At 41.3% G+C, this 12,212-nt stretch overlaps 1 protein-coding gene across 9 annotated transcripts in view; it reads left to right on the forward strand.

The window, feature by feature from the left end:
* LOC122667698 (chromatin structure-remodeling complex protein SYD-like) overlaps positions 1-11,243 on the forward strand; it is an 87,761-nt gene extending 76,518 nt beyond the window's left edge. The window contains exons 28-34 of one of the 9 annotated variants that reach the window (XM_043864082.1): positions 89-3,159; positions 3,527-3,605; positions 5,025-5,270; positions 5,376-5,498; positions 5,610-5,855; positions 8,936-9,206; positions 9,291-11,243. In XM_043864082.1, the coding sequence (XP_043720017.1) occupies positions 89-3,159; positions 3,527-3,605; positions 5,025-5,270; positions 5,376-5,498; positions 5,610-5,855; positions 8,936-9,206; positions 9,291-10,276 (5,022 nt within the window). In that variant the 3' untranslated portion in view covers positions 10,277-11,243. The other 8 variants (XM_043864081.1, XM_043864084.1, XM_043864087.1 and 5 more) reach the window with 8 other exon arrangements.
* The last annotated feature ends 969 nt before the right edge of the window (positions 11,244-12,212 follow it).

The following is a 12,212-nucleotide window of genomic DNA, read 5'->3' on the forward strand; positions in this document are numbered from 1 at the left end:
TGGTGGATTATGTCAAATTTTTAGAGTAAATGCAAGTGTTTCATGTGAAAGCTGTTAATATTGTATTGTTTGCCTTTGATTTCCTCAGGTACGTTCCTATGAAGATCAATGGACAGAGGAAGAATTTGAGAAGATGTGTCAGGCTGATTCCCCAGAGTCTCCTAGACACAAGGAAGAAACAATCTCCAAGAGCATGGCAATGGATGACAGTGCCTCAAAATTGGGCATGGGGAACACAGATCCTCCACCTTTGGCACCACCACCGTCCACAGAACCACCACAGCTCCCTGGCAAAGAGTTGTCACAGCCATCCAGACGAGGGCGTGGTAGGCCAAAAAGAGCAGAAGCATCATCAGCAGATACCTCCCCATCTGCAGGGGTTGTTCCCACACCTTCTGAGACTGCTGACAAATTGGACATGGGATCTCAAAGAAAAATCAGTTCAAGTCCTACTGTCACTCCTTCCACTGGTAGTTTTCCTGATTCTGTTGATGTCAAAGATCTGAGAACCATACAACACGAGTTCAGCGTTGGGATTGCCCCTGGTTCATTGATAACCACTCCTGTCCTTTCTGTCCCAATGCAAGTTAAAGGACAAAGCAGAAAGGCTCAAAGTGGAACAGAAGCACCTAGACGCAGGGCAAAGAAACAAACTTCAGGATCGCCTGCTGTTCAACCTGAAAGGATTCCTACTCAAATGATGCCAATAGAAAGAGGCATGACATCAGATAGCTCTCTAGCTTCTGTAGCTCAGGACAATGAAAGGGTTGTAAGACCATCTGGCACTTCAAATGATCCTTGTGTCATCAGCTCTGAATCGAGCTCCATTTCTAGAATCCCAAAGGAGATGAGCATGATATCAGAAAGCTCTTCTTCTTTTGTAACACAAAAGTTAGTGAGTAGACCACCTAATACTTCAAATGCCCCTACTATTGTTAGTTTCGAGGTAAACCCAATCACTGGGCTACCAAAGGTGGTTGAATTGGTTCCAGTTCGAACCACAATGCCATCCTTTGCTCCGGACAAATACATGAGAGTGCGACCTAGCTTTGAGAAAAAGGAGACTCAGAAATTTCCCAGTTCTGAGACAAAAATAGCTGAGACCTCTTCATCAGCAAGAACAGATCGCATAAGCTCTGTAGAATCAAACAAGAAAGGTGTGAAGGTCAATGTGGTGCCTGCTGGGCAAGATCCCAAGGTTACCCAATCATCCACACCTGTGATGTCTGCATTGGCACAAGATTTGAAAGAGAGGAGATCTCTTCGTATGGGGACCTTGGATAAGCAAAAGGCATTTGAAAAACCAGTACCCGTTTCTGTCCAAACTGGATCTGTTCTTCATGCCTCAAAAATAGTGCCCATCAGTGGCACAGTTCCTGGAAGGGCAGTGCATGTGGAACTTGCTATGGTCAAACCTGTTGAATCTGTTGCAGGACAAGATACTATGTGCTATGGCAATGCACCTGGTGTGAGCTCTCTGAATATGAGGAATGAGAAACCTTCAGTCCCTGCTCCCCTGTATCAAATGGGATCTGCCGATAAAGTTACATCCAAGTCACCTGCCCCAGTCAAGCGTGGTACTAAAAGAAAAGATTCAGGAGTTTCCAATGCTAAACAAGCTGCTGTTGCAATTACTAGTTCACATGTTGTAGGGAATGCAGTTCCTACAGTCCATGCTCCCAAGGTTGGTTCACTGGTGGCTGAAGGGAATAGGAGCAGCATGAAACCCATCACCATAAAAGATAAGCCGGAGAATGATTGTAAGAAAGTGGGAAATGCTGTTGATGATAAAGCTTGTCAAAACCTTGTGCCTGATGTAATATCTAACCAGAGGCCAAACTCAACAGAGAAATCAGATCTTTCTATCCAGGGCAAACACCCACCAGATACATCAACATTGCAGGAGAGCGCTGCCATTTCCATGGGGAAGATCTCTGTATGTGCAGAAATCAAAGGAGAGGAAAATTTGATCTCTGAGCAATCCTGTGAGGTCCCTCCTCCCATCTTGGTATCTAGCCAGGAGCCAAATTCAAATTCGAAATCTGCCCAAGACAAGCAGCATTTAACAGAAGTCAGAAATGAGGAAGATTGTCACAGCCGTATTCCCAATGTAAAAACTAACAAGAAGCTGAAGCTGACAGAGAAATCAAATCTTCCAGCCCAAAGTGTGCAGCGGCCAGGTACATTAGCATTACAGGAGAATGCTATCATTTCCATGGAGAAGAACTCAGATTGTATGGGAGCTAATGCACAGAGAAATGACTCCACTGAGAAACCTTGTAAGATTGCTCCTCCTGACATGGTATCTGGTCTGGAGCCAAACTCAAATGAGAAGTCCTCCCAGGACAAGCGACCAACATGTCCATCAATGTCTGAGAATGCTGCTAGTTCTGTGGAGAGGAAATCTACAAAGTCAATGGAAGCCAAAGCATTACCTAATGATGAAACCTCTCTATCTGAAACGCCAGATATACCTTCTAATAACCTGACTGTATCTCCATCTGGTCAGCTTTCTCAATCTGTCCAGCAGATCCCTGATTCTTCTGCTACCCTCGGTGTAGCTGGTTATTCTGTGGGTTCCATTAATATTGAGAATACTGATGAAGCTAAGCAGATGGGAAGAACTCTTGTATGTCAGGGTGAAGTACAAAGACATGATATCGCCCCATCTATATCTGTGAGTGGTCATGTTTCTCAACCAGATGAGCATGTCTCTGTTCCTCCTGAAAGAGATGAATGTTCTTCTTTACTTGGTGAGAGTGATGTAACCAATCTACCTAATACCGCTGCAACTGAATTTGCTTCTAGCCTGCTATCTCAAACAGATGACAAGGTCCCCAATACTGGTATTAATGGTACAGGTGATATAGATCAGGTTGATTTAGATGCCGATGCTGCAAATAAACCTGAAGTAGCTACAGTTTCTTGCCAAGGTGAAACAGAACATGATACTGCCCCATCAATGTCTAGGAGTGGCCAGGTTCCTCCATTGGATGACAAAGTTTCTGATCCTCCTAGTTCTCAGGATGCACATGCTGATCTTGATAGATCTGCCAATTTAGAGGATCTGGGGGCAGAAAATTATTCTGGGGAGTCTGATATGGCATATGGCCAAATTGAGGTATTTGATCTACCCAATAGCACACCAATTGAAATCACATCTAATGAAATTTCTGAGACAGGATCAGATCGTGAGTTTATTTGATGTTCATGATTCTGCTGATGATTCTGAATATCAGGTTAAGCTAGAGCATGCTGATGATGAGAATAGACCTAAAGCAACTTCTGCATCTGCACTCTGTCAGGGTGAAAGAAATCATGATAGTGCTTCATCTATTTCTGGGAGTGGCCAGGTTCCTCTAATGGATGGGCAGGTCGTTGATCCTCTTAGTACTCATGACGCATATGCTGATCCCCATGTATCTGCCAATTTAGAGGATCCTGGGCCAGAAAATCATTCTGAGACATATGATACGACACATGGCCAAATTGAGGTATTTGATCTAACTGCAACAATTGAAATCTTATCCAATGAGTTTTGTAAGACGCAGCAGGTTGTCACTTTATCTGATGTTCATGTTTCTGGTGATGATTGTGACTATCAGGTTAAGCCAGAGCATGCTATCATTTCCATGGAGCAGAACTCAGATTGTATGGGAGCTAATGCACAGAGAAATGACTCCACTGAGAAACCTTGTAAGATTGCTGCTCCTGACATGGTATCTGGTCCGGAGCCAAACTCAAATGAGAAGTCCTCCCAGGACAAGCGACCAACATGTCCATCAATGTCTGAGAATGCTGCTAGTTCTGTGGAGAGGAAATCTACAAAGTCAATGGAAGCCAAAGCATTACCTAACGATGAAAGCTCTCAATCTGAAACGCCAGATATACCTTCTAATAACCTGACTGTATCTCCATCTGGTCAGCTTTCTCAATCTGTCCAGCAGATCCCTGATTCTTCTGCTACCCTCGGTGTAGCTGGTTATTCTGTGGGTTCCATTAATATTGAGAATACTGATGAAGCTAAGCAGATGGGAAGAACTCTTGTATGTCAGGGTGAAGTACAAAGACATGATATCGCCCCATCTGTATCTGTGAGTGGCCATGTTTCTCAACCAGATGAGCATGTCTCTGTTCCTCCTGAAAGAGATGAATGTTCTTCTTTACTTGGTGAGAGTGATGTACCCAATCTACCTAATACCGCTGCAACTGAATTTGCTTCTAGCCTGCTATCTCAAACAGATGACAAGGTCCCCAATACTGGTATTAATGGTACAGGTGATATAGATCAGGTTGATTTAGATGCTGATGCTGCAAATAAACCTGAAGTAGCTACAGTTTCTTGCCAAGGTGAAACAGAACATGATACTGCCCCATCAATGTCTAGGAGTGGCCAGGTTCCTCCATTGGATGACAAAGTTTCTGATCCTCCTAGTTCTCAGGATGCACATGCTGATCTTGATAGATCTGCCAATTCAGAGGATCTTGGGGCAGAAAATTATTCTGGGGAGTCTGATATGGCACATGGCCAAATTGAGGGATTTGATGTACCCAATAGCGCACCAATTGAAATCACATCTAATGAAATTTCTGAGACACAGGATCAGATCGTGAGTTTATTTGATGTTCATGATTCTGCTGATGATTCTAACTATCAGGTTAAGCTAGAGCATGCTGATGATGAGAATAGACCTGAAGCAACTTCTGCATTTGCACTCTGTCAGGGTGAAAGAAATCACGATACTGCTTCATCTATTTCTGGGAGTGGCCAGGTTCCTCTAATGGATGGGCAGGTCATTGATCCTCTTAGTACTCGTGATGCATATGCTGATCCCCATGTATCTGCCAATTTAGAGGATCGTGGGCCAGAAAATCATTCTGTGACATATGATACGACACATGGCCAAATTGAGGTATTTGATCTAACTGCAACAATTGAAATCTTATCCAATGAGTTTTGTAAGACGCAGCAGGTTGTCACTTTATCTGATTTTCATGTTTCTGGTGATGATTGTGACTATCAGGTTAAGCCAGAGCATGCTGATGATGGGAAGAAACCGGAAGGAACTACAGCACTCTGTCAGGGTGAAAGAAAACATGATACTGCCCCATCTATAACTAGGAGTGGCCAGGTTCCTATAGTGGATGAGCAGGTATTTAATCCTTCCAGTACTCTGGATGCAAATGCACCCAATGTTTCTGGGAATTCAGAGGATCCTGGGGCAGAAAATCATTCCGAGGCGTATGAAACGACGCATGGCCAAATTGAGGTATTTGATCTACTCAATAGTGCACCAATTGAAATCACATCCAGTGAGGAGCAAATTGTCAGTTTATCTGATGTTCATATTACTGCTAATGAATCTTACTATTAGGTTAAGCGAGAGCATGCTGATGATGCGAAGAAACCTGAAGGAACTGATGTATCTGCCAATTTAGAGGATCCTGGGCCAGAAAATCATTCTGAGACATATGATACGACACATGGCCAAATTGAGGTATTTGATCTACCTGCAACAATTGAAATCTTATCCAATGAGTTTTGTAAGACGCAGCAGGTTGTCACTTTATCTGATGTTCATGTTTCTTGTGATGATTGTGACTATCAGGTTAAGCCAGAGCATGCTGATGATGGGAAGAAACCGGAAGGAACTACAACACTCTGTCAGGGTGAAAGAAAACATGATACTGCCCCATCTATAACTGGGAGTGGCCAGGTTCCTATAGTGGATGAGCAGGTATTTAATCCTACCAGTACTCTGGATGCAAATGCACCCAATGTTTCTGGGAATTCAGAGGATCCTGGGGCAGAAAATCATTCTGAGGCGTATGAAACGACGCATGGCCAAATTGAGGTATTTGATCTACTCAATAGTGTGCCAATTGAAATCACATCCAGTGAGGAGCAAATTGTCAGTTTATCTGATGTTCATATTACTGCTAATGAATCTTACTATTAGGTTAAACAAGAGCATGCTGATGATGCGAAGAAACCTGAAGGAACTGATGTACTCTGTCAGAGTGAAAGAAAACAAGATAGTGCCACATCTGTGTCTGGGGGGGGGACCTAGTTCCTCTACTGAATGAGCCGGTGTCTGATGCAAATACCGATCCCCATGTTTGTACCTATTCAAAGGATCCTGGGGTAGAAAATCATTCTGAGATGTATGATACAACATGATGCAGGTCCAAGCACACGAAAGAAGAAGTGCAGCCTTTGACTAGGTTGATTTTCGTTGGAGTCAGTTTTTTTTGTTTTAATTAGGAAGGTTAAAACAGTTTTTTTTTTAACGTTTATTTTCTTAGTTTTCCCCTCCACGATTTTAGAGGGATAAGTGTTTATTTGTTTTATTTGTTTAAACTTATACTCCTATTTAGAGTGTAAGTCTGTTATGTTTTATGTCTTGTGATTAGGATTCAGGTTAGGAATCCCCACTCCTAATCTGACTAGGATTGCTTCTAAGTCTGATTATTTGTAAGGCCTTCTTGGCCCCCCCTTTTATTATAAATAGGCAGATCGTGGGAGGCTCCCCCACTACTTTTTAGCATTAAACAAATCCCTGTTTTTCAGATCTGAGATTGCTGCCATCGAGCTACTACCTCTGCTCCTCTGCGAGCTTACATCCTCGTGGACTCAAGGTGGTGAAGGGTGGGTGATACCTGCGATTCCTTGCACTGTGAAGGTCAGGAGGTCTTATCAAATACTCAATCTGCTACTTCTGTTTCTGCAATTCAGACCTGCAAACAGTAAGTTAACCTGCTGTCCTTTGCTCCCTCTTATACAAGCATGACTTAGTTACCTTCTACCATCACCACTCGACCTCCATTAAACCTGCAACCTAATTCTGCCTCCTACAGCAGAATTTGAAAACTTACTCAAACCCTAACCTCTTTACATCATTAGGATCTCCAAAACATGCACAATAAAACCCTATAAACTTCTTCCCTCAAATTTGCCCCTAAACCCTAGATCTCACAAATAGTCCATTTTCATAAGGCATCGTACCCGAAACCCTAGAATTCCAACCCCATCTAAATCAGTCCAAACATATCATTATATTCCTTAGAACCTGCCTATCATTACCAAATAAACCCCAATTCGAAACCCTAACCCTAACCCAAGTTTTTACCCTAATTACCTGAACTTATCCCATTTGGTCACCCTATTACTTAACCTGGTTCCTAAGTGAGACTTGATCCACCTAGGCTACATTACAACACGTGGCCAAATTGAGGTATTTGATCTACTCAATACTGCACCAATTGAAATCGCATCCATAGTTGTCATGGCGTCTAGGCAACCCAAGGCATTGTGGGGGGCCTGGACGTTTAGGTACACCAAGAAGGTGTGTAGGACAACCAAGGCGCCTTCCAGCAAGGGGCGCCTATATGCCTAGGCGACTCCTTGACAACAATGATCGCATTTTTGAGATTTCTTAGGCAGATGGGCAGATCCTCAATTTCATAGTTGTTAAGGTGATAAGGCGACCGAAGGTAGTGGAGGGTTTCCTAACCACTTAGGCGACAAGGCGCCTACTTAGGATCGAGGCGCTCAAGTGTTATTTTCTCTTTCCCTTTTTTTCTAACATTATTTAGTATGCTACAATATATAGTTTATATTATCAAAAATCAATATTAAGCCACATCAAGTCATAAAAAATCAATATAGAATTAAAAGACAGCAGAACTTAAGAAGCAAGCTATTGAAAACTTGAAACAATCAAAACATACATTTGATTTATACTGTTCTAGGAAATGATCATTGATCTGGTATACCTAGTCTCACATTTGGTTTATATTGTTCTTGGAAAATATGATCTTATTTATAAGTAATTAAACTGTTATCGATTTAGAGAAATGTTCTTGTTCTCTAATAAGTTTGATTGGTCAAATGATTTTTTTTTTACATGATACTTTGTTTTTTGGCATTAGGTAGAGCACAAAATCAGCTTTTCAACAAATCTAAGATTGCTTAAATCTGATTTATATTGAAGGAGTAATGTTTCGGTCAAACCTTATTTGGTGTGCGTAAATGCTGTTTAAAATTGCTCTGAATGAAAGTAAATTTTTAGACATCAAAACAAAAAATTATTTTCCCAATTTTGGCTTTTAGTGATGTTCTATTACAATAAGATTTATGAAATTTTTAGATTTGAGAAAAACCCTGCCATTTAAAAGTTGAAAATCACCCTTACAATAAAAAATTCAAAAAAAAATTTCTTGAATTGGGGAGTTGACTTTTTATCCTTTTGGAATTTGAATTATTTACTATTTTTATTAGATTCATTTTGGGGGGTGTATGATTATTTATGAATAATAAATTAAGTAAATGACTGATAATTAAAAAGTCATATAGTTGAATGATTTTTGGCATAAATCAGCGCTAAATCTGGTTTGATACCACCATACCAATAGAAACGTAATAAATGGAATAAAAGAATAATAAAAAATTAAACCAGCATCTTGCACTAAGGCAACAGTCACCTAGACCCCAAAAAAACCTCTTGGACGCTAAGGCGATGCCTTGTCAATTTATCTGATGATCATGTTACTGGTGATAATTCTGTCTATTAGGTTAAGCTAGAGCATGCTGATGATGCGAAGAAACCTGAAGGAACTGGTGTAATTTATCAGAATGAAACAAAATATGATACATCTCTGTCTGGGAGTGGTCAGGTTCCTCAACTGGGTGAGCAGGTCCTTGATCCTCTTAGCACTCATGATGCGCATACGGATCCTGATGGTTCTGCCAAGCCAGAGGATCCTGGGGTAGAAATTCATTCTCAGACGTATGATTCGATACATCGACATAATGGTATTTGATCCACCCAATACCGCTCCAATTCAAATCACATCCAATGAGCTTTCTCAAACAGATGTGCAGATCCTCAATTCATCTTTTATTCATGTTACTTCTGATGATTCTGTCTATCAGGTTAAGCTAGAGTGTGCTGATGATGAAAAGAAACCTAAAGGAGCTACTGTTCACTGTCTGGGTGAAGTACAAGATAAGGACACTGCCCCTTCTATAACTGCTGTGGGCCAAACTCTGCAAATAGATGAGCAAGATATAGATCCTTCCACCACTCATCATGCAGATGTTAATTCTGATGGTGCTGTGCATTTGGAGAACTGGACTGCATGTTATTCAAGTCATGACAATTCTACTGTACATGGTCAGATCGAAGCACTTGAGCTACCTAATACTGTCCCATCTGAATTTCCATTTGGTCAGATCCACCAAGTAGATTTGCAGGTCTCCTGTCCTCAAAGAATCCATGTTGCAGTTTCTGCAAATTTAGAGGCTCCAGAGAAAGATGAGACTGAGGAACGCAATAGCATTGCTATGCCTTCTCAGAGTGAAGAAACAAAAGTACCTGCTATTGGAAAAACCATTTCATCCACTCAGATTACTCATTTAGACCAGGAGAACCCCAGTTCTTATATCTATGGTCTAGGAGATGCTGAAGGTTCTTTAACTTGTGGGGCAGCTGTGTCTGCTGGACTAGATGATTCTGTGGGTATGAGTAAGATCTTTGTTCCGTATAATACAGGTATGGTTGCTTCAGATGAGGATTCATCTGATCATAAGTTGGTCATGTCCACTCAGAATGTTGGGGAAGTCAATGACATAGTTCAAGGTCCAGGGGATCTCAAGAAAACTGAGAATGATGGAGATATTCATGGTGCAACACTGCCTGAACCTAGCCATGCTCCTGTTGCTTTGCATGGAGTTCTTTCCGATGAAAATAAAATGATCAGAGGAACTTCAGAAGGTGAAAACTTATGTGTTCCAGTTGAAGAAAAGGACAAATTAATCAATGATGCTTCAGAAGCTAATGATAAAATTGATGAAGCTGTTAGTGAAGGCCCTGTATATTCTGAGAAAGCTGATGAAGGTAGAGATCATCCTGGTATTGTGCCTACTGAACTCATATTTAGCCGGGATTCCCATGGTGATCAATTGGATCTGGGTCATGGAGCCTCATATGTTGAGGGAGAAAATGAAGTGTTTCCTTCTGATGAAAAAGAGGTGGTCAAAGACTCTTCAGAAGGTAATAATGTAATTAATGAGGCTGACAGTCAATGTCCTGTGTATTATGAGAAAGCTGATGAAGATGGAGATCATACCATTGTGCCTACTCAACTCACATCTGACCAGGATTCCCATGGTGATAAATTGGATCGAGAAACATCTTTTGTTGAGGGTGACACTAAAGAGGTTCCTTCTGATGAAAAAAATTGGTCAGGTACATTCCAGAGGATAATGACATAATATACGAGGCTATTAATCAAAGCCCTGGAAACTCTAAGAAAGCTGATGAAAGTAATTATCCTTGTACTACACCAACTCAACTTGCATCTGGCTAGGATTCCTATGGTGATAAACGGGATTGGAGTCCTCTTTTGTTCAGGGTGAAAATAGTGAAGTTCCTCCTTATGAATCAGGCTTGCTCAGTGATACTGTAAAAGCTAGTGGTACAATTGATGAAGCTGTTAGTCGAGGTCCTGTATCTTTTGAGAAAGTTGAAGATGGAGATCATCCTGGTATTTTGCCAACTGAACTTACGTCTGACCAGGATACACATCATGATGAATTAAATCTGAAACTCCCTTCTATTGAGGATGAAAATAAAGGATGTCCTGTTTCAGAATCTATGCAGCCGGTTGCTGTTGCATCTTGCAGTTTGGATGCCCTTCCAGAAGATCATTATGAGATTCAAATCCCTAAAGCAGATCAAATCTGTACAGATAAGTGTCACAAAGATTTTGAGAAAGAAGTGCACAGATCAGAATCAGATACTTCTTAGCTAGTTTCTCGTGATCCTGGTGAGGATCATGTAGCTGCAAGGTGTCTAGATGTCTCAAAATCCGAGGAAGGTGATGCATTGGATGTCCCTATGGTTAGTAGGGTTGAAGAAATTGTCAGAGACCAGTCATCAGAGCATGTGGATATATCCTCGTCTCCTTTGCCAGGAGGGGAAGGTGAAAAGAAAGACAACATGTCTGATAACATTCCAGGTGGGGTATCAACAGTGCTAGGTGGATTAGATGATCAAGTGGAGTACGGGTTATCCAAAACTTTTTTTGTATAAAACACATTTTGTGTAGTGCTTATTTACCCAAAATTTTTTTTTTGGCCTGTAAATGATATAGTTTAGAGTATAAGTTTAACTGGAGGCATGATTTTGCCATCTGTATTTCCTATTGAGTCTGAACACATGGATATGTTTAGCTTCTGTTTTATATAAAGTGACACTTTGTAATTGTTCAGTTGTCTGGAAATTTGGTTACTGTACTTGGTCTTTCCTCAGGTTGCTCAGTGCACAACCTGTGTCGGGCTTGATCTAATACCATACCCACCCAAGCTGAAAATTTGCTTAATTCAGGTAGGGATGAAAGCAGGACAGGACCCGAGTAGTAAAAATCCCAAAACCCAATGTAGGTCAGGTTTGGCTTTGGTTGGTGCATCCTAAAACCCAATTTAAGGTTTGTGTTGGGATTCATGTGTTCTTATCAGGTGGAGGTTACGGTGTACTCTGGGTTTCGTTTAAAAATAGAGAAAATGGAGCTAGTCTAAGAGCGTGACTCCTGCACCCAGACAGAGGTCTCCACGAAATGACGGCCCTGCTTCCCATGAAAGGTAGAAATCCCACCGCTATTGATGCTTCTGTGCACACTTCCATTAACCCTACCCCTCGCGTTGGTACGGCTTCCAGACAAAGAACTCTCCTCCTATAAGGGAGGGAAGGTGTGAACCAGGAGACTTGAACTCATGACCTCCTAGTAGGATGGACTTTAAGCTCCACATTCTACCAGATGCACTAGGCATTTGTTCATGAAAGATGAAATATTATTGTCAAAAGTGTTATTTTTCCAAATATCAAAAGATACCTGTGTTTTTTGCCATGAGGATAGACATTGTGTCGATTTCAATTGTTGGATAGAGAAGACATGGTCTAAATTAAAACGAAGAAAAAAAGGTTGGAACTGGTTTTTTGTTTTTTTGGTAAAGATAAATTTATTCATTTGAATGAGAAGAACTCATGACATCCAAATTACATAGATGGATAATCCATGGGGTGGAGATCGGCCAATTTGTCGCACACTCAGCAGACGAGTCCTGGCCAAGGCATCAACTACTTTGTTGATGTACCTTGGAATATGAGTGAAACAACAACTCTCTACCGAAGGGATAAGAAAATGGATGT

This window comes from Telopea speciosissima, chromosome 7 (genome assembly GCF_018873765.1).
Source record: "Telopea speciosissima isolate NSW1024214 ecotype Mountain lineage chromosome 7, Tspe_v1, whole genome shotgun sequence".
Lineage (NCBI taxonomy): Eukaryota > Viridiplantae > Streptophyta > Magnoliopsida > Proteales > Proteaceae > Telopea > Telopea speciosissima.